At 29.3% G+C, this 23496-nt stretch overlaps 2 protein-coding genes across 2 annotated transcripts; one reads left to right on the top strand and one right to left on the bottom strand.

Annotated features, from left to right (window-relative positions):
- Window positions 1-334: 334 nt before the first annotated feature.
- Window positions 335-5827, bottom strand: LOC110659259 (uncharacterized). The gene is made up of 6 exons (XM_021817138.2): window positions 5389-5827; window positions 4495-4694; window positions 1721-2006; window positions 1521-1606; window positions 1328-1419; window positions 335-1174 (listed from the first exon to the last, which is right to left on the bottom strand). The coding sequence occupies exons 1-6, from the start codon at window positions 5674-5676 to the stop codon at window positions 930-932; spliced, it is 1197 nt and encodes a 398-aa protein (XP_021672830.2). The 5' UTR covers window positions 5677-5827; the 3' UTR covers window positions 335-929.
- A 10996-nt stretch (window positions 5828-16823) lies between these two features.
- LOC110659260 (nicotinamide adenine dinucleotide transporter 1, chloroplastic) lies at window positions 16824-22692 on the top strand. The gene is made up of 9 exons (XM_021817139.2): window positions 16824-17303; window positions 17508-17603; window positions 18663-18769; window positions 20338-20386; window positions 20581-20687; window positions 21205-21299; window positions 21402-21490; window positions 21567-21661; window positions 22099-22692. Exons 1-9 carry the CDS (start codon window positions 17234-17236, stop codon window positions 22333-22335), a joined length of 945 nt encoding a protein of 314 aa, XP_021672831.1. The 5' UTR covers window positions 16824-17233; the 3' UTR covers window positions 22336-22692.
- Window positions 22693-23496: the final 804 nt, after the last annotated feature.

Here is a 23496-nt window from a genome sequence, read left to right as displayed (position 1 = left end):
GGAGATAATAAATTGAATGAAAGATTAAAAGTCAATAAATGTTAGTATTAATGATAAGACATTTGATTTCGTATACAAACTGGATTTCGCATATGCATTGAGCATTAGTTTGACACATTGAATGCACGAAACAATTGAATATCCATGTTAGAATTGAAATATTAAATTAACCTCATACACTAATTCTGCTCTTTTTAAACATTTCATTTGCAAGACAGCACGAGATAATTAATGACAATAATTTAAATTAATCCTTTAGCACAATGCTTCCAAAAAACTAAGAGAAAATAAGTAAAGTGGGCTCCACACATCATTACTCGAACAAAGGCCGTAATAATCCTTGATCACAAGCGAAATCTCAGTACTGAACCAAACGTGGCAATAGTCTTTGACCACAAGTGAAATCGTAAACTGCTTAGCGGAATTACTACGATGGGTAATGTAATGTTGACAAAAACTTGGGAGTTTTCAGTGGCTATAAATCCCCTTCTTAATAGATGTAATATTGGGGATGTCTTAGTTGCGACATAACTATACAACTCAAGTAAACTCAAAGCACCAACTGTTAGCCAATTGATGCAACATTTAGAGTAAACCTAATAAATTACAAGATATCCTCCTCAGAGCTACTGGTATGGGTGTAGATGGGAAATTTCCTGCATCAATTTAAAAAGTTCGGCGAGGAAATCACAGGAATCAAACTAGAAGGCGTGATCAGTGATTTAACAAAAAGCCCAGATTATAAAGTCATGAAGTTCCCCATGCAGCGCCAATAGGCAAGAGTCCAACTACATTCCCCTTTTTTAACATCTCCAATGAATGCTGCCGCTGTGCAGGAGAGGAGAGAACTTAAAAACAGCAAAATAAGCTGTTTGGCATGTTTGGAAGATTTTTATGCAGAGGCTACATCCCCGCCTCTATCATCGCCACTATGAATTATGTGAAACAAAAAATTGGAAATCAGGAAGATTAACGTCCAAACTTCGAAGCCAAGTATCAGCAGCCTGCAATAAAGAGTTTGTTTGCTCCCATTCATGGGCTCCACTTGGAGTTAAAATTGAACCTCTCAACTTGTAGGAAGCAAGGCCAAAAACAGGTAAAGCAATCTTGGAAGAAGCAATTGTGCTATTGGCCTTCCTGCCATCGAGTTCCTCAAACTGTACCTGATTTTTGCCTGTAGAAGTTACAGAAGCCAAAATAAAATCACAACTCAGTGCCAGGCACATACCATCAATTAATGAAGACACACACACACACACAAATATATATATATATATATATATAGAGAGAGAGAGAGAGAGAGAGAGAGAGAGAGAGAGAGATGTACTTCTAGCTTTTGTGGATAAGGAATGGAAGGTCAAAAAAGATGCATCCAGATTTTGTAGTGTTGGACCCGTCGGTATTCTATATATTGGGTACCTGTATCCAATTTCCAATGTAAATAAATAAGCAAGCAGAGAATAATTAGAATCACCATTACAGCATCCAATACTTAAGAATTCAATAGGGGAAACAAATACCAAGCCACAGATACCCAACTCCCAGGCAATAAATCACAGCTTCTGTAGATTTTGATATCAGGAAATTGAGATGCAAGAGATGAAACCTGAAGAAAGGGTCAGGGCAAAGGGAGTGCACAGGAGGCTGAGTCAGGACCAAAAACTGACCAAAACACAACCTTGAGATGTTAATATTCATGAACATGGAGTCATGGACTTGCCTTATCATATAAAGGCTTTCGATAATGTGGTTGCTCCTGTTCCAAATACTCATAAACAAGCAGCCCATGTGAGCTGGAAATCTCAGTTTCATCACTGGATGAACAATGAAGAGGTTTATCTCTCAAGGTAATCCTCCGCACTCCCCGGAAGTTTAGGTTCATGAGATTATGCCGACCCCACACTCCATCAACAAAACCTTTACCTCGCATTTCTGCTTCACAGTCACTACTACCAGCACTGTTCGTCTCCCTTGAAGACTCAGCATCACTATCCTCACCATGCCTCCTAATTGAATATAAAAGGCAGATATCTATAAAGAATGAGCAAGCATCTCACAAAGTTGTACATAAACACAAAACATTTCTAAAGAAAGTATATGATAATTGAACTCATGAAATCTATCTGTAGTATTGAACCTAAAACACTACCCTTAACACAGTTTAGAGCATATCCTTGTTTCAACAGATTAATTTGTCTGATGAAAGACAGATAGCAGGGGCCTTCTTCCAACAAGTTGCAGCTTTGTACAGAAAAGAATTGAAAAGGACAGGCAAGAACAATGCTGCTCAAGGTACAAGTCATTGAGAAAAGGGTTTTAATGAGACCCTCATTTGTCATATAACTTCTCTATATAAAAAACTAGAGAAGATGGATGGAATTTTTACTTTTCTAACATTTTGAATGCTCATTTGAGCTGCTCTAGAAATCAAATTGTGAAATCTAGTGGCTGGAACTACAGCATTTTACACGTCCATGAGCCCATTTTGAGAGACATGGCAAACCCAGATGAATGAACATGCCCACAATAACCATGTGTCAGGTTTGTCCGCACTTGAAGCCAAACAACTCATGATTCTTGAGCCACAATAACACTTGCAACATGGTGACTGGTTGCTGTTTTGTTTCTATGCCAGCAGTTGAACAGGCACTTAAATTTCTTAAAACAAGACTAGTTTGCATCTACTTTCTTAGTGATGTGTGTGAAAACAGACGGAAGTAAACTCAATTTGGAGGAAAACCAACAATAAGTGTCAGTTAACTATTGTGTTACACTGCTCACTTTTTTGGCATGACAAACAAGGTTTCTCTTAACTAACAGTTCAGTAAATCAGACATGCTTATCATTTGCTGCATGCACAAATTGTTTAGTTACTGGGATTCCCAGAAATATAGTTGAAAGACATTCCAACCCAGTTTTCACCACTCACTTGATCAATGGCTACCACCTGTGCAAATCAATTACAACATCTGATAATTGTTGAAAATGCTCGGATGGAACCAATTTTGATATTTGACAATGTCTTGTATCTATATCTATAGTCAATAAATCCTGAAGAAATGTGGCACCAAGTGCTAAATGATGGATTTGAAACTAGAAAAGATGTGGAATAGCCAGACACGATGTTCTACTAAAATTATGAATAACTAGGATAAAGCTCATATATGCCTAAAGTAAGCAGCCTCACCCGTCACCTGTCCAAGATGTCTAATGACAATGGATTGGTTTAGAATTCCAAACTTGCAAGTAGTTCACTCTAGCAAGTCAAAGTGATTTCATTCGACTGATACAAAAACCGAAAAACAAAAATGTTTGAAGATTTTATAACAATTCAATAATTAAACTAAAAACAATAGACCAAGGAAATTATTTCAAACAGAATTCAGCAGGGGCACAAATGGCTCTTGGAATATTTCCAGACCTGTTTATAGCCACTTAAATGTAAAGATCCATAAGAAATCCAATATAGATGAAAAATCTCTGTTAATGGCATCATGATCATGTCTAAATAGCAGATAATACAAATTAAAAGACACAGCATAAACCCAAAGCATCAAGGCAACCAAATGGTACATCAAGGCTGCTGATGAAGAAGCTATACAATTTAATATAAGAAGGGCACATGACAATGACACAAAACATAAGCTTCATATACAAACAAATGCAGCAGCAGTGCACCATCATGAGAAGCTACCCAAGAATGAGTTTATTTAAAAAGTACATTATCAAAAAATGAGAACCATGTGACCTTAAAATAAGGAGTCATGCAAAAATTTCTTCAAAAATTACTTTCTTTCACTATTTCAGTTCTAGACCTAGTTCTATTTATTGTCCACAGCGTGATATTGATTTCAGCCCTTGTATTGAGTTCAAATTTCAATATTTGAATAGGCTTGAGTGTAACAAAGTTTCCATTCCCATTAAGGAAAGATAACTTTATTTATTTTCCACTGTACTCAATCCCTGTTCAACCATATCTTCCATTTTTCTTCTGCTAACATGATTAACTACAAATGTGACGCTCAATTAGAAGATGCTCAATTAAGGATGTATGAGAAGTTTCACATTCTTTCTACTCACTTTCAAATAAGGAACCAAAAAAGCTCAATTCTAATCCCTTTCGTCTTGCAATCCATCTTAGTGATAATCATTATTCTAAGAACCAATAGACTTGAATTTCAATGTATGCAATGAAATCACCAGTCACTCCCACAAAGAATGTGTACATTATTAGTTGCACTGAATTTCCTGCATAATTCACAAGGCCCCACATGTTAAGGAACAAAGAACACACAAGGCTATATCTGCAAGCATGAGCCTTTCTGATTAACATACAATGCATGAGAAGGAAAGTTGAGAACAGATCTACATAACAGTTCAGACCACAAGATTTTTTCAGATAAAACTAGTAAAGGAAGAGTAGCCTAGGGCATAGGTCATCAGAACTTGAACAGTGGCTACATAAAATAGGAAAAAGAACGAACGTAGACTCACCTCAACCTACTTGGATCTAGATACAATTGTATGCCTGACAAGGATGGGACATAGTACTGTTTAACGGTGTCCTTCCCATTTAATAGGAAAGGCACTCCTGCTCCGTACACACTCCACTCTTTGAATGATTCCCATAGATCCCCAAGACAAAAAAATGGTTGTATATCACTGTCACCGGTTCTCTGACCCCGTAACCTTGCCTGTGGACCAAAACTGAATGATTGACAATAGAAAAAATTCCCTGGGATTGCCAAGTAAATGCAATGAAAAATTAAGGCTTTTTGCAAACTCTGAATTCTCCAATATTAATATCAGATATGTGATTTGGGGAAAAAACCACCTAAGCTGAATTGTAAGATAAATTTGACTATCCAGTGTAGTTCATCAGATCTTTATCCAGCAATTCAAAGAACCTTATTATCCTTTTCCCTCTTACGTATTGAAAGAGAACTTCAGCAGGTAAAACATGAATGGATATTATGAATTTTAAGTAAACCATTCCTTTTTCGATAGCATATAAAATAAACTTAGGCAAAGCTCCACTTCTATTGATTCTAGTTGATTTCACCAAGCAATATTTTAACTCATTAGCGCTTGATTGCCCCCAACAACTAACATCGGACCAAGCAATAGCCCCTATAATAGAGTCAAATTCAACCGTTCATGAAAATGCAAATAAATTTTGATATTCACGAATCTCTTAAGCCTTCAAGCAATCTATCAATTTCTATCCTGAACTTTTCAACTTCTATTACCAAGCACCTTAGTCCTAACAATAGTCATTTTAACTTGGCTTTAGCCGAATTTACATTGTCTTGTAAAAGGAACAGAAACTCAATAGCAAATTCTTTGTCAGAGCTACGCGTTTGAAATATATTTTCTACTGCGAATTACCTCGGCCAAGTACTGAGCAGGAACAACAGGAGTAACCGATTCCATAAGCCGATCTAAATTAGTCAAATTAGAGTTAACAGTAGGAGAAGCCGACACCGAGTTGGACATACACAATGTCGAATCGTCCGAGTCAACACGGGTCTCTGCCTCAGCCGAATCGATTCGTTTGTCGCTGACGAATGACCTCTGAAGTTGTTTCTGCAGCAGTAGCTGGTGCTGGAGGCGTCTCATCGGCGGCGGGTTATAGAATCGGTCCCCAGAGCGAGTCCGAGTCATAGCGTTAGACATTGTCAAAGTGGTATTTGGAGGGTTTTATTGGGGTTTTAAGAGAGAATTCGAGGGGCGAGTGTTAATGTACATAACTGCGAGTGTTTGCGTGTGTAGTTTTATGATTTGCATGTTCAGATTTGACTAGGAAAGAAATAAAGAGAAGCGACGACGAATGACTCGCTCAGCTGGGCACAGCTATAAATTAATTCAATTTTAATTAGTACTAGTATTTTTTAAAAAATAATTACTAATTTTAGTTTTATATTAATTATATATATAAATATATATTAAAAAAATTACTCTCCTTTTTCTCCTTCCTGCCGTTTTTAAATCTTGGTCCTACGCCATTGCTGCTTCTTCGTCTCTCATTGTCCATGGTTGAAATTTTTATTCAGTGTTACTATTATATATATGTAATTGTTAATCATGATAAATTTTTTATCACGTAAAACTCATTTCAATTAACGATTATATTATAATAAAATTATTATATATACATTAATTTTATTATATATATTTTTTTATAGCTGTAGTTTAATTTTTATATTTTAATATTTAAATATACGTGATTTAATTTGTAATAAAACTTTGCTCTATGTTTTATTATGTCAATACTTTAAGAATAAATATTCTAGAACCATTAGTTATGCTAATTAATGTAATAATCGTTGGTGTCCAATATCGAAAAAATAAAAGCAAAATGAAGGAAATATAGAGTTTGGAAAAGTAAAGCTAAATTGGCCAAATTTATTTTCACGGAGACATCTTTAAACTCAACGTACATATAATTCTGGGCAAATTTCATATAATATCAAAGCATGCCATAATTTAGATCCAAAGAAATATTACAAGTTAAGCTACAATAATGAGCCACAATGAGTTAGATTTGAGTGGATCTAAGCAGTAAAAAGTTATATTATGTTTGGATTGAAAGAAAATAATGGAGGAAAAAAAATTTGAGAGTAAAATAACTTTACTTTCCACTCACTTATGTTTGGTTAAAGAGGAAAATAAGGAGGAAAAAAAATTAAAATAAAATAAGAGTTAGATTTCACTCCCATTTCTCTCCAAATTAGGGAAAAAATAGGAGAAAAATGTTTAAAATTATAAAAATATACATATAATTTCTAGGTTTTTTTTTAACATTTAAAGGTAAAATTGCAATTTTATTATAAAAAAAGTAACTTTCCTCTAAATATTTTCTCTCCTAATTCAAATATAAAATGAAAAAATTATTTTCCATCCTAATCATTAAATCCTTTTATTTTTCTTCTATTATTTTCTTTCTCTCTCATCCAAACATAGTGTTAAATACTAGATGAGCCACCATCTATAATTAAGTAACAATTGGATCTATAAACTTGAGTAAGTTGAGTTGCACCTTGTAGAAGCTTAGGTAAAAAAAAAAATAAAAATGAATAAAATATAAAGTAAGGGGAAGTTAAACAAAATTAACTTAAATTATTTTAGTATGGCCCGATATTGATGGTCATCTACACTCTTTGACTCAAAGCAAATTTTACAATGATGCAATTATCATAATATAATACTTTTAAAGATTATTGAGTCTCATAAATGATGTGAAATTTTAAAAGGTGTTTTGTTTAGCTTATAAGTTAGACAAAATTACTTATAAGTAAAAAATTATAAATAGATTAATATTTGGTTGGGCATATAAGTTAAAAAATATACTCAAAATGAGTCAAAAGCTATAAGTAAATATGTCTTATTTAGGTAGGGATATAAATGAGTAGAATACCAGTGAAAGTCACTATATTCAAATCTGATTAATATTCTCAATATCCGAACCTTATTTAAATTTTTTCTTAATTACCCGAATCCATTCCAAACCTGCTTATTATTACCGGGTAAATATCCGAACTCGTTTAACTTTATATATTTTAATTAATAATTTATATAAAAAAATAATTTTTATTAATAATTTATATTTTAAAATTTTAATAATTCTATAAAATATTTTAATTTTATTTTATAAAAAATAAAATATATAAAAACTTATAAATATTATTATAAAAATATATTTTATATTTAATTATGTATTTATCTAAATGGGTTCGGATAATGGATACTTAACATGTAAAAACCCAAATTCAACCTAAACACATCAGGGTATTAAATTCCAAACCCGATTATATATTATCCAAATTCATTTTATTAGGGTTCGATCATATCAAATACCCTAAAAAATCTGATCTGTTGCCATCTTGTACTTAAAAGATATTTGACGTAACTATTTACTTCTAACTTTTGATCTAAATGTATTTTTTAATTTATAAAATAATTTAAAAATAAGTAATTAATTATTTGATAAAATTATTTAAAATTAATTTTTAAATAATTTAAAAGTTTAGTTAAAAGTGCTTAAAATTAATTTAATTTGTGAAAATAACAAAAAATGATATGTAATTAAATGTCGTGGATGTTAAAATAGGATAATATTGATATTTTAAAAAATTATTAGAATAATATAATCTTTTATTTAGTTAAAAAATAGTTTTAAAATAAGTAAATAAGTTATAAGTAAGAGATACCTTACTTATGATTTCTTACTTATTTTAAATATTTTTATTTTATAAACCAAATTAAATATTAATCGACTTAAAATTTTTTAGCCATATATAGGTTTGATTGACTTAAAAGCTAAACAAAATACACTCTTATGATTTATGCATTTATTTAAAAACTATTATTTGATTAAATAAAAAATTATATTATTATAATAATTTTTAAAAATATATGTATTATCCTCATTTTAATAACTATAATATTTAATTATATATTTTTTTAATAATTTTAATCAATTAAATTACTTTTAAATACTTTTTAACTAAAACAGTTAAATTACTTAAATATTATTATTTTAAAGTAATTTTATCAAATAATTAACTACTTATTTTTAATTTAATTTATAAATTAAAAAATGTATTTTAAGTAAAAAAAATACAAGTAGTTAAATCAAATATTTTTTAAAAATAAAAAACTAAAATGGTAAAATTTTTTAAAGAAAATAAAAATATAATTATTATTTTTTTTATTTCAATAGAGTACAGTGAACCAGTTACAACTGATGAAAAAAATGTAATTTTATTATATTGGCATTACACTCTCACATTAATAAAATTAGCAATGTTATTAAATTATTCCTTCTTAAAGTGCTCAGAATGTAAAGCTTATAGTAACATTTTGATAAAAATTGAATCGTTTGTCTATTTTAATTAATTGTATCATATCGTATTGTATTATATAATATGAATTTTATTAGTATTATTTTTTTTAAACATGCATTGTATGTTTTCTGTATTTGTTATATGCATTTATAATTTAATATATTTTTATATATAATTTTTATTATTTTTTATATATAATATTATTATAATATATTAATTATTATTATTATTATTATTATATAATATTTTTTATTTTGCATAACATGTATGTTATATTTGCACTATTTTTAGATTAAGTTAATAAAAAAAAATTTATCAATAAAAATAAAAAATTATAGAGGTAGAATTTATTATGAAATTTTTATTATTATAACGTAATTTAAGTGTTTTATTAATATATAAACTTAAATATTTATTATTAGTTCATATATTTTCAGATTAAATATATTCAATATAAAGTATTCAGTTTATCAAAACAAATTAATTTTTGACATTTTATAATTTTTATAAAATATATATAATTAGCATAAAAAATTAAAACTTTTTCTAATACTATTTAAGAGTTTATACATATAATAGCAAATTAAATTTAATTTTGTATAGTTTTATATAATGTTAATATTTTTTTTTATTTCTAATATTTTTTTATTTAATTTTTTTTATTTTGTTTGATAAAGTTAACTATGCGCCCCATATCAACAAGCATCAATATTATTAATTTTTATTTGACATGTAATTTACATAATTTCCTACTTTCTCATGATATGTAGAAAAACTTTAAAAATGATATTGACAAATATATTAACTAAATAAATTATTTATAAATAATAAATTAATAACTAATTTTTTACATAAAAAATAAAAAAAATTGACATTAATATATTATTATTTTTAATTGGAATGATTATAGTAAAAATGTATAGATAATTATTCGGTTTACAGTAAGACTCTTTATCAAACTAATATAAAATATATTTTTAAATTATTTATAATTATTTTTTTAAATGTAAATGTGAAATTTCAACTAAAAAAGTTATTAAATCCAAATAAAATAAAAAAATATATTAAATGATATAATATTTATATTCATATAAAAAAGGTATTATTTTAAAACCAAAATGTCACTTTGTGTTTATATTTAAATATAAATTTTTAAATTAAAATAATAATTTTACATCCAGCGTATGATTTTTAATTTTTTTTATAGGTATTCACTATTTGTTAAGTTAAATACTTAAAAAATAAAATTTATTGCATTTTTTTTATATATACGCATATTAACATTTTAAAACTTTTAATAATATACTGTTTTAAAATAAAAATTATATAAAACTTATAAATTCACTTTTAATTATAACTAAACTTATAAGAAATTAGATTAAAAGAAAGTTTCAAAAAACTTAATAAAAGAATTCATATATTTAACCAACAAAAATTAATATATTTTCTTATTCTTTCACTTAAATTTAAATATAATTATATTAAAATATTTTTACATAAACAATTATAAGATAGAGATAAAAATTCATCATGATTTATTAAAAATATGATTCATATAAATAAAATACCTACCTATTTTTGTAAATAATATAAATTATGAAATTATTTATAAAATTTTATTTTAAATTATACTATATTAAAAATTTAATGAGGTATGAATTAAATAAAAGTAGGATTAAGAAATTTATATTTATATAAACTCTAAAATTAAATTAAATAATAAAAAAATATAACTATAAATAGTATAAATAATGAAGGGTAATTTGAGAAAAGCTAATATTTTCTCCTCCCTTTATATGTTTATATATTTATATATTATATAGATAAGATAGTTTAATAATTTTTTATTATTTAATTAAATAATATTATATAATAAAATAAATATAAAAATTATTAAAATATTCTTATTATTATTTTAAATATATAAATAGTTATTATATAAAATAATAACATAAAAATTTAAAATTATTTCCACCCACTTATTTTATAGTTTAAAAACCTACGGTGATAGTTGTGAAACTATCATTTTACAACTCAAAATTATTATTCTTTTTCATGAATAATTTAAATAAATAAGGAGTATAACTATATTATATAATATGAAATCATAATAAACCATCTTCTTGTATTGATTGAAAGAGAAAGAGTTGCTGATTGTATTTGATTGTTGGTTTTGTTTTGTTTTGTTTAATTGCAATCAATGGACATTCTTTTTTATTTGCTTGAAATCAATGGACGTTTGTTTTATTTGATGGTTGAGATTGGGAAGAATCAATGAATTTAACCCATTTATTTTAGTTTAATTTAATTTAATTAGTCTCTGGAATATGTTCAGTTCAATTGCTCATAAAGTGGCTCGTCTGGCTTTGGTCTAGCGATAATGGCACAATAAACCTGGAGCCACATACTTGGTTCGATCCCCCCTCCCCATATACCTATCAAAAAAAAAAAAAATCATAAAGTACATTATTTTTGTCACACCTTACCTCCTTATAAGGTATAACATGATCTCGTAGTATACTCAATGAATCACTGAACTTCACTAATCGGTAACTCATTAAATACACTACAAGGGATTTTAACCCATTTCAATTCATTTTAATTGGTAAAATAATGTTAAAGTATTATTTTTAAACCTTTAATTGGAGTTTAAACACTAAGTAAGAAATTTGGTAAATTTTATTTTTTATAAATTTTATAAAAATTTCGATAGAGTGTCGTCTATAATTGAGAAAATTCAGTTATTCTAACACCTGTAAAAACACTCCAAATAAATTTATTTTTTCAACCTCAAACTCTAATATAGTCTCAAATCAACACAAGTCAACACAATCTCAAGACAGTATAATAAAACTTATCATCATTTCATTTAACTTAATTTACATAAACAAGTCTCCATTTATAAAAAGAAAATAAAAAATAATATTATTACGGACTTTAAAGTACAACTGCTCAATTAACTACATAGATACATATGAACAAAATAATATTTACATCAACTAATTTACAAGGGTATAAAGCAATACTCGCACAAAAATTCTTAAAGTAGCTCCTCTAACAACTTAGCAGCTCAGTCAGCTGCCTTATCTTTTGTTTTATCTGCTACCGCAAATAAAAGCTATCGCTGAATAATGATTACTCAGTAGTGCACAATAAAAATATAAAGATATTGAATATCAAAACATACATCCATAGACACAAATTTAAACCATTGCACAAGATAGTTGATATAGTTCAAGTCAACTTTTGTGATTCCATTTTGTCAAAATAATTTGTAAACCACAGTGTTGCCAATCCATATACAACTTAGGTCATGAAATAAAATTTTCAATCAATGTCGTATTGTACACCATGACAAAGCAATCTCAACCCTATTAATCGAAATCAATGAGAGAAGTGGCTAGCTAGCTATATGAGTACTCATCCGATATCTACCTCGACTAGCAAGCCAGAGAGGGAGGAATATAGTCTATCTCAACCCCATGAATAGAGGAGGAATACAGTGATACTGTCATGCTAAGTGTGAATCCAAAATCAATTCCAAAATCATGTTACTCAAACATTTTGTGCAAGGCAATAACCAATTTCATTTCAAATTTCAATTTATAAAATAGGCGACACAACAATCATCAAAGCATTATTCAACATAAATTATTCAAAAAATGCATTCAATTAAATTTTCTAATAGTAAACTAAAAGTGAAAATTTATTGTGCATAAACCTCGTATGAGTCACCTCTAGGCCTTGACTCACTTTATCCTTATCTTTCCTAGTTCCTTCCTCTACCGAAATATATAATTTATAGTGTTTCAGTATCATGTCTCATAATTAATCCAACAATTAATTTCATGCATACTTGATTATACCCCTAAATTTTCTTAAAATAGAATTCTTTGTATTTGGCATTTTGGGGTTACTATTCATTGCACTATTCAAGTCAAAATATTAACTTTTTCATATTTAATAGGTATGTTAATTATAATTACACCCACACGCCACATTTTGGATCACAAATATGTTGGCATTGATTGCCAATTGCCATTCAAAGTTTATTAAAGTTAAATCTTAAAATTTCAGTTTTGGGTCACTAATTTTACTATTCCATTGATCTATTTACAGTGGGAATTTGATCAACTTTCTTTTATTAAAATTGTTCTTTATTGTCTTAGCTTTAAATTCCTTATTAAATCACTCAATTTGGAGTTTTGTAACTCAAGTTATATTAATTTCAATGTGGCTGGTCAGATTGGTTTTAACCCAGAATTTTGGGTACCAATTATGTTCTGGCAATTTTGGTGTGTCAACTGTGGCTCACTTTTCAGATGGGTTATGATCAGAATTTGGGTTTGTGTTCTACATTAAAGTTGTAGTGTTATGTCTCAGCTTTCCATCGGTATAAATTTTAGATTATTTGGACCTTCCTGGACCAAGTTATAACCATTTGAACAAGTACTGTTCATATGGTCAATTTTGTGCAGGGTAGTATGCCTAAATTCGGATTTGACCTAACTTTTCACTAACTTAAGTTCATTTTCAGGGTAAGGTTTCAATACAAAAATTATTGCATTATGTCTTAATTTTCATCTTCAATTAGCGTCACACTAATTGGAGTATCAGGATTTCAATTTTGATCCTTTAAGTGGACCATGGTCAGGCTGTCCAAAATTGGACCCTTACCAATCAGCATTCACTTACAATTCTCACCATTCAAACACACTCTAATTGACCCCAATTTGACCAATTTGAGTCTCAAGTAGGTCATATTGCTTCAATTTCAAAAACCCCCAATTTTTTTCCTAATTTCTAAGGGCTAAGAACCCTAATTTCTCTAAATTGCATAATTAATGAAATTAATGTATATAATCACTCATATACATTTAATTGAGCTTAAATATACTTTTAATTCCATCAAAATCCCTCAAACCCTAACATTTCTCATGCTGCCGAATTCTCTCTAGGTCCCTAAAATGTTGTTTTGTTTCATTTTCCTCAATTTCTAAGTTAATTCAAGTGTACATGCATGAATATAAAGAGAGATTAGATGATTTAGAACTAACCTCTTTATGTAGCTTTTGAACTCCACTTTTCTTCAAATTTTCCTTCCATTTCTTGCTTCAATCTTCTTTTCAAAATGCAAGGGTAAGATTTAATTAAGAAAATTGAGAAATTTATGATCAATTTTAGGGTTTAGAAAGCTTGAGTTAAGCTTTCATGGAGATTTTAAGAAAGAGAAATGGGAGAGGAGAGAGGGAGGGCTCACGGCTAAGGAAGAAGGCAAATAGGAAAATTGTTTTCTTTTTATTTTAATTTCTATTTATAATAATTATCTCTAAAATTAATTAAAGATAAATTAAAATGAGTTATTAAGTCATGCTTATGTTACCTAGGATGATGTCATAAATCTCTTTTAATTTTATTTTCTTTTCATTTCTTTTTCCATAATTTCTTCAATTCAATTTTATATTTCAAAATTTTAATTTATTACATTTTATTGAATTAACCAATTTGCCCATCGCCGGTCTTATCCGATTTACCAATAATTATGTATTTTTTATAGAATCTTGATCTAATTATTTGACCTGATTCTCAACTCTTTTCTATGGTTTTCTCATTTTCACTAACTTCGCAATAATTCTTAAGACTGCAGTGTCACAATATCCCGTACGAAATTAGGGTTACAACTGACTTCGCAGTCACTTTCTGGTACGGTCACCCATCATTGTGACATTGGCTCATTTAACATTTTATGCTTTGTTTCATAGGTTTTCATTTCATCATCATGTAATGGTTATTTATTTTCATTCATGGCTTTTTTAGGTGACTTAAACATGATTCTAATTCTCTTAATTGTCTGGACAGACATCGACCATCACAATAGTGAAATATGCAAAACTATGCGTGTAGGGGTATTACAATTTTTATTTGCGTAAATATAAAATTCATCTTTCATAATTAATGAGAAGACTTACTTATATATTAATATAAAAAATAATAAATTTTTATGCTCTAAATTTGCTGAATACTCTCTCAATAAATAAAGCGCCTAATGAATACATTGAAAATCATCAATTTGAGTTGGAGTTGATGATTTTTAATTGGCAGATGGCATTCCTAATGGCTGTGCGATGCTCGCAGAAGGCACCAGCAAACTATACATACAGTTAATAAATAATTTTATAATTTAATTTAATTTAATTTAATAAGATTTTGTTATTTTTATTTTTTAAATTTTATTCATCATGATTTATTAAATAAAATACATGATAGAATTCATCTATTAAAATTAATGAATATTTTTTAATATCTTTAAATTATAAGTTACATTATTCTAAATAATAATTTTTCTATTAGTTTATTAATATATTTTTATTTAATATATATTAAAAAATAAAATTTAATAATTTTAAAAATAATTTAATGATATAAATTATTTAATTTTCAATGAATTAATACAAGTAAAGGATGTATATATTAAAAAATTAAATAAAATTTATTATTTTAATTATATTTTCTAAATTATGCAAAAAGAAAAATAAATTTAGGGGAAGTAAAATATTAAAAATGACGTAAAGATTTGAGAATTTTTTTTGTTTGCCAAAGATTTGAGCAATTGACCGCGTCAAATTTGGGCATTTCATACCTACTGCCATTGCTTTGAATTATTAACTATATTTTTTAAATTATGTAAAAATAGTAATCTTCTATGTTTATATTACTGTGAGAGTAAAAAATTTGTGTAAAATTCAATTTTCACTCATATATTTATTAGAAAATTTTAATTTAGTTTATTTTTAATTTTTATTTAAATTAATTTAATAATTTTAATTTAAGTTTAATTTAGATAAAAATTTTAAAAATTAAATTTTTTAATTTTTAATTGAAATCAAAAAATAAAAAATTTAACTTAAAAATAAAAAAAAATCAACTTCTCGTTTTTGTATTTAAATCAAGAAATAAGTATATAATTTTAATTTTTTAATTAAATTGAGATTAGATTAAAAATTTTTAATTAATTTAAAAAAATTTCAAACAGATTAAATTAAATTTTTTCAATAAATATAAGACAAAATTGAACATCTCGTCAAAAAAAAAAAAAATGACATAAGGATTTGAGAATTGACCGTGTCAAATTTGGGCATTTCGTTACCTAATATCATTGCTTTGAATATTTTTGTCACGAGTGGCTGCCTGCCTAGACATTTAGGATTCGAATGTTTGGCTTTTGGGAGCTGAAGCTATATCTTGAATCTAAAATATGTTTTATTTTTTAATATATTAGCAATTTACCAATATTAATTCAGTTAAAAAAATTAACCAATATTAATTTATTAATTAGTAAATATTTAATATTTTCATAATTCCTATTTAATTATATTTTCTTACATTTAAGCTCATAAAAAATAATTTATACATAAAAATATATATAAAAAAATATTTTTTACTATTTAGTTATAATTTTAAAATAATAATAAGTATTTATTTTATTTAAGTATAAATATATTAATATTTTAATAAAATTATTGAATTTTAAAAAATAATTTTATCTTTTAAAAAATAAAAATTATTTTAATTAAAAATAATTTAATATTTCGAAAAATATTTTTTATTAATTAATATTTTTAAATGCTTTAAATATCTAAAAAATAAAAAATATTTTTAAAATTTTTTTTTCACAAAAATAAATAGTCTTAATATTTTTATAAACTCATGTAAATATATATTTAAAACAAATATCAATTTAAATTTATATTTTAAATAAAAAATTATAAATTATCGAAGGTGGACACTAGGCTGAAAATGTATTATCTAATCAACTTTCTACAGTGAAAATAAAAAGGTGGCTTTTTTGTTTACCGAAATTACACAGTGGCCTGGAGAAGGAAGCTAAGCCAACCAAAAATATAAAAGAGGCTTTTTCATAAAAATAGAACACTCGCCAAATCTTATCTGGGACCCACGAGCTGCGAATCTTACGGCTGAGAGCCGATAGGCCAAATGAGATTGGAAAGAAGGGAAAGAAACAAAAGCCTCACGTTTTTGGAATTTGGATCCGCGAGCTGCACGTAATCAGGAAATGAATATCTCCTATGACCCCAACTAATTTCATGGCGATTCCGACGTTTCCCTCTGGCTCGATCTTATCGAACCTCGCCTCTACCTCCACATTCTTCCCAATAGCTCCCTCTCTTCTCTTCACTCCACATATTGACCAAAACCCTAAATCGGAGTGATTCGACTCACTCAACGCGCGCGCTCACAAACAGAGAAGTGTTGTCCTCTGGCCATGCGACTCTGGTTCTCTGCAATCTCCCTCTCCAAAGAGGACTTCTTGAATTTTGTTCAAATCTCCGCTTTCAAACTGCTTGATTGTACGAATTCTACAAGAAATGTCCACCGATTCTCACGCCCCTAATCCCAGGGGTGTTCTCTGCAATGCCGGCGCAGGGGCAGCTGCCGGTACTCCTTTTTCTTTTTCTTTTTCTTTTTTTTTAATATTTTTATCTTTTCTTCTTTCTTTTTCCGTTATTTATATTTTTTAATGTGCTGGTCAAACAATAGTACAAGCGAGAATTTGGATTTGTGATTGTTTCCCCTTAATTTTGACCTTTTTTCGATTTATTGTTTATTTCTTTTGTTTTCTTTCTGGTAATGCTGGTGCAGGAGTTATTGCTGCAACATTTGTGTGTCCCTTAGATGTCATCAAGACTAGATTTCAGGTTCATGGGCTTCCGAAGCTCGATAATGGAAGTATTAAAGGTATGCTTGTCTCTTCACCTCTCACACACGCATTATGTATTGGCATTAGATCACATTGGCTCAGGACAAGCATTATTTATGTTAATTACCTTTTTAAGGTCATAATTGTAATGAATTCTATTCTCTTCTTATTAGGCAAACGTGTTTTTATTTTTATTTTTTTTAGAAGGGGCAAACGTGTTTGTTTGTTTATAATCTACTACTACTACTACTACTACTATTATTATTATTATTATTATTATTATTATTATTATTATTATTATAAAGTAGGTATTTTTTCTATGATGATGCTACATGGTACCCTCTATGAAGAGATTGCCACATAAGATTAAAATTATGACTATATGCTAAGTGTATATTAAAATTATTTTCTCTTTTATTTTAAATAGATTGCCATATATGAGTATCTAATAATCACTCTCTTAATGCTATAATAAGTAGCCATTATTAATGGGTAAATATATTTATTTCATATATCTATAATTTTATATATTACATAAATATAATTTTTTTTTCTTTTTGCACCATCTTTTATGCTTTGCAAATTATTAATATTATTTTTAGAATATTATTAAAATTACTAAAGAAGATAATAATTGAATATATTATATTTCTTTAATATATTTAGAGGATATAAAAACTTTTGACATTAAAAGTGATGAAAATGATCATATGATTTAACCAACTTAAAATTATTCCATATCTTTAATCGATATTTCTATTATATTGTTATATTTTTATTATGAAATCTTTATTAAAAAATTGAGAGAGAAAAAGTTTAGTTTACATAAAAAGTAATGAAATAAAATATGGAGTAATTAACAATAAATTTAAAATATTATTTTATTTATTAATATTAAATTAAAAAATATACAAATTAAAATTATTTTTAGCCATGTGCAAAAGCACAGGCAATTACCTAGTTCTATTAGTATATCAGGATCAGGCATTAAATTGAAATGCAGTCTTAACAGTTGCTATCCATTTACTGTTGCTTATAAGTTTGTGTGCACATTCATGAACAAAAATGCAATTAATTATCAAATTTAACTTTGCCAGGAAGTCTCATAGTGGGTAGTTTGGAACAAATATTCCAGAAGGAAGGGCTACGTGGCATGTACCGGGGCCTTGGTCCTACCGTGCTCGCATTGCTTCCCAATTGGGCAGTATGTGATATTATTTCCTGAATTTATTTTCTTATTCATGCTTCTTGGAATGCTGATTTTCCACAAAAGAGAACGAAAAGAAAGAATACAGGGAATCATGCTTGTTAGTGATGCGTTTTATGATGATTTCTCTGCTATGTAAACAAGTTGAATATGAAAGGGGAAAGATTTTGGATTCCTTAGTCCTTACTACTTTGTATTGTTCATATAACTTTATCTGCAAGTGTTTTTAATTAAGGTCAATGTTCAATAATTATCATTGTTAAATTTATTGACTCTCTTTTGGAATGAGTTGACTTATAGCAATTTGTTGCTTTGAAGTAATTCTTATACTATGCAACACATTAGATGCATCAAAGTAATCTTTTATACTTTTCTGTGCACATACCTTCTGGAACCACTGAGTGGACAAATTTCCTAATTCTAAAGCAAAGCTTTGTTTAGGAAACGTAGCATGATTGATGGTCTGACGTCCTAAACAATTGGGATAGTGAAAGCTCAAAATTTTATTTTATGTTTCTTTTGGCTCAGGAATCTTGGGTAATATTTTTAACCCAGGTAACTTGATGAAAAGAGGGTATTGCTTGGTCTATCTATGGATGTTTTCTTTGCGAGTCTAGGGACTACTTATTTCTTCATTGCAAATGGGTTGAAGGATCTTTGGAGTTTTGTGTATGCTACCCTTGGAATCATTTCTTTCTGTGCAAAGAATATAGAGATGGAATTAGGTGTTGCTAGTTGCTCTTGGTATAGGACCAGGTATGGGGATATGTTGGATGCTATTCATTTGGCTATTGTTTGGAGTATATAGAGGGACTAAATTTTGAGGGTTTGAGAATTAAGATTGTAGAAAAACCTTTGTACATATAATAAGGAGAGATGAGTGCATGCTCTTCAAATATGGATGACAAGGAATTTTGGGTAGATCAATTTGCTTTTATGAATTTTGTTATTAGTGTCTATCAAAGAGACCCTTAAATTGTATACCCTGGGCTGACATTTGGGGCATCCATCTGGTTGATTCTGATTTATTTATTTTATATCAGTGTAATGCCATTCAAATCCTCTGTTCTATTATAAACTATGGTAGGTTGAAAAGGATTAATTGCACATTGGAAAGCTAAAGGATTTCCTCTTTTGATCATTTGCTGCACCAATTATTTTAATGTGATTTATCTATTGGAATGATTAAAAGCAACTACTGGGAAAGAAACAATGAAAGGAGAAGATAATTTGTTCATAAAGTGAAATAAAATATGCCTATTAAGTTGAATAAACCATAATCAACTTGATTGCCAATTTGAATTTTACTTCTTAATCCAAAATTTACTGTGCGGGGGGTTGTTTTAAAGGTAAGATGTGATCTTTAAGCTACTTTATATTGTGGCCCTCTACTCTGAAACATACCATTAGTGAGGCCACTGGTTTAATTTTAAGGATATTAAGGTTTTGGCTGATTCAGAATAATTCTGTCTTTTCTTGTTCCTCATTTTTTTAGTGGCTTTATGGGGCTTGTAATTATTCCATTGTAGTTTTCTTTCAAATGACCCAATTTTTTAATGTTTCAGGTTTATTTTTCAATATATGAGCAGCTCAAAAGCCTTCTTTCTTCCAATGGTCAGTGCTTACCTGTTGCTTTCATTAGAGATGATATAAAGCATCATTCACACTTTATTTTTTCATTTGGTGCATAGATTTTTGTGGAGGTCTCCTTGATGTTTCTTCTTCTTCTCAAGTGTTATTATGCTTGTCATTATTTGTTTTTCTTAATGCCAAGTCTTAATGTTTTTGTAATGCTGGTGCTTGTGTAGATGAGAATCATCTTTCAATAGGTGCAAATATGATAGCTGCTTCTGGTGCGGGTGCTACAACAACTATTTTCACAAATCCTCTTTGGGTTGTAAAGACAAGACTTCAAGTGCGTTCCACAAATTCATGTCGTCATTTCTATATTATTAAGAAAGAAATACAATTATTGTCACGTTTTATCATCTCTTGCTTCTTCCTCCAATAGCTTTACCATTAGTAAATTTATTGCATGCCTTTGATTTTTTCTTTCAAACGTTGAACTGTAGCCACAACCAGAAGGTTTGGGAGGGTGTTTGTATGGTGAAGAGACAAGACACTTGAGTTTCTTGTTGCTGTTGTTGTTACTTCTGATTATTGATTTTACTTTTAACTTGATAGAGTTGGAATACTTCTTGAAAGAGTTACCTTAACAATTTTATGCTTTATGCAAGATAACAAAAATATAAAACAAATCCTAAATTTACGTAATGGACATTATTTGGTAAGCAAAGCAGAATAATAGAGGAAGAATCAATGGAAGGGAGAATAATTTTAGCTTGTCGCTTGCAAGAGTTGAAAAGTTATTGCATCTTTAAAGATTTGGAAGCACTTCAATTCACTTTTTCCTCTCTCCTTTTGCACTCTAGACCCAAGGAATGAGAGCAGGTGTGGTTCCATACAGGAGTACGCTGTCTGCTTTGAGGAGAATAGCTCATGAAGAGGGTATTCGTGGGTTATACAGGTGCCATTTTCTACAGCCTATTTCAGTGAACTTATGTGAGTAATTTATTCTAGTTGCAAAGATGAAACAAAATAATAATTTTAAGCTTTGTGTGGTGAGCAGTGGTCTTGTGCCTGCATTGGCTGGCATCAGTCACGTTGCCATTCAATTTCCAATATATGAGAAGATCAAATTTTATTTGGCCAATCAAGGTAATTGCTTGTCTGTATGAGTCTTCAACTATATTGATCTGTAGAAATTAATTTTAAATTAAAGAGAATGTCACAGATAATACTACAATGGATAAACTAAGTGCACGTGATGTTGCGGTTGCCTCCTCAGTCTCAAAAATATTTGCTTCCACATTGACATATCCACATGAGGTATGTTGCTGAAAAAGTTTACTATTGTATATACTCAACTTAACTAAGCCTTTATCCCAAAAATTTGGGGTCGGCTATATGGATTCGCTTTATCTACTCTAAACGATTTTGGGTTAAATCCTCAGAAATGTTTACTATTGTATATACTCTTAGTAAAACATATATATATATATCAGCATGAAGAATAGACAAATCATGGTTGCTAGTTGCCTTGTTAAATTTCACTCCTCCCCTGCACCATGTTCAACCAAAATAATAAGAATTGAAGGATGTTTGAATTTTACAGATTACATCAACTTTTCATGGGAGGTTTGGCTTTGGTGTTTTGAGGGCCCAAATGTCAAACTGGATGGTAACAACTAACAACAGTTGTTGCTATCTGTGTTGCCTTAGTTGTCTCAAGAAATAATGAATTAGTTCTCATATGATATTTTCAGGTGGTACGCTCAAGGCTTCAAGAACAGGGCCACCATTCTGAGAAGCGTTACTCTGGCGTAGTTGATTGTATAAAGAAAGTATTTCAGCGTGATGGTTTTCGTGGTTTTTACCGTGGGTGTGCTACCAACCTTCTTAGGACCACCCCTGCTGCTGTTATTACATTCACTAGCTTTGAGATGATTCACCGGTTTCTTGTTACTCTTTTCCCCCCTGACCCACATCCTCACACATTGTGAAAGTGGATTGATTCGAGAACGTTTACGTGGATAGACCAACTTGCATCACCATGGACAACTAAGTGGAAGAATTGCTGAGGTTAGGTTGACATTGTCTCGGTGATGATACGTTTCTGGATTGCTTGTGTTATGTATTTATTTCAGGTAGTTTTTGTAGCAACAGTGACGGATATTAAAGCTACATCATCCCCGCATAGAACTTCTGCACTTAAAAGTGACTGAAGGGGAAGGAAATTTATATTGTACTGATAGTGATAATGACGACAGCAAGGGTACTTTGTGCTTGTGGACAAATATTCGAACATTTTTTCTGTGATGACTTCTGAATAAATTTTATGAGAAATTTTTTACTTTCAACTTATTTGTCATTCTAGCAGCAGGATTGCACCATGTGGACTTGGTAATTCAAATTATTATTTTTTTTCTTTTCTGAGGAATTGTTGAATAACACGAAAACCTTGTTCACCATCTGTGTTTCATTGGCTGTCTTATTCGGTGTTCTAGCCGCAGGGGTACTATCAGTCCGTGGCGACATGAATGTTTACACTTCTAAGATTAACAATGCATAGCAGCCAAGTCTATCTACTCTTAAAAGTCACGAAGGTAACTGTATGCACGAAGATCTTTTATGTACAATTCTGTAAGACGTTTTAAGATTAAATTACTCCACTAAAGACACTCTCTTGGTGCGTGGCTTCTGCTCCTGTGATTGGTCACTGGAACTTCTCTCTATCGAGGAATTTGCTTCTAAAGCCAGTAGCCCAATCGGGACTCGTAAAAGAAAGTGATTAAGCTGGGAACTGGAGAGCATAGGCTTCCTGAATGCCGATGGCCAGGCCATGCAGCATGGAGATTGGCCTAATAGTATCAGCCTTAAGTTCACTCAACTTTGTTCAACTTGAACTACACTGGAAAAACATGCACAATTTGCCTGTTTGACAGTAGGATGTCTGTCAAGGAAATTAAAAGTCCCTGGGAGAAATGAAAATATTGAATCCTTCTCTAGCAAGTTGAACTGTCCGAATCAAGGGACCTCTGTTAGTCTATTTATGTCCACCCGGCAAAGGCAAAAACATGAAGGGATAACCCAATGGTCTAATCACTCAAGTTTCTGTGCCCGATAATATCCCATTGGAACGTCCGTATCATCATCACTATCTC

The sequence above is a fragment of the Hevea brasiliensis genome, chromosome 2 (assembly GCF_030052815.1).
Source record: "Hevea brasiliensis isolate MT/VB/25A 57/8 chromosome 2, ASM3005281v1, whole genome shotgun sequence".
In the NCBI taxonomy this organism is placed as follows: Eukaryota; Viridiplantae; Streptophyta; class Magnoliopsida; order Malpighiales; family Euphorbiaceae; genus Hevea; species Hevea brasiliensis.
This window is presented reverse-complemented; position numbering and strand designations above follow the sequence as displayed.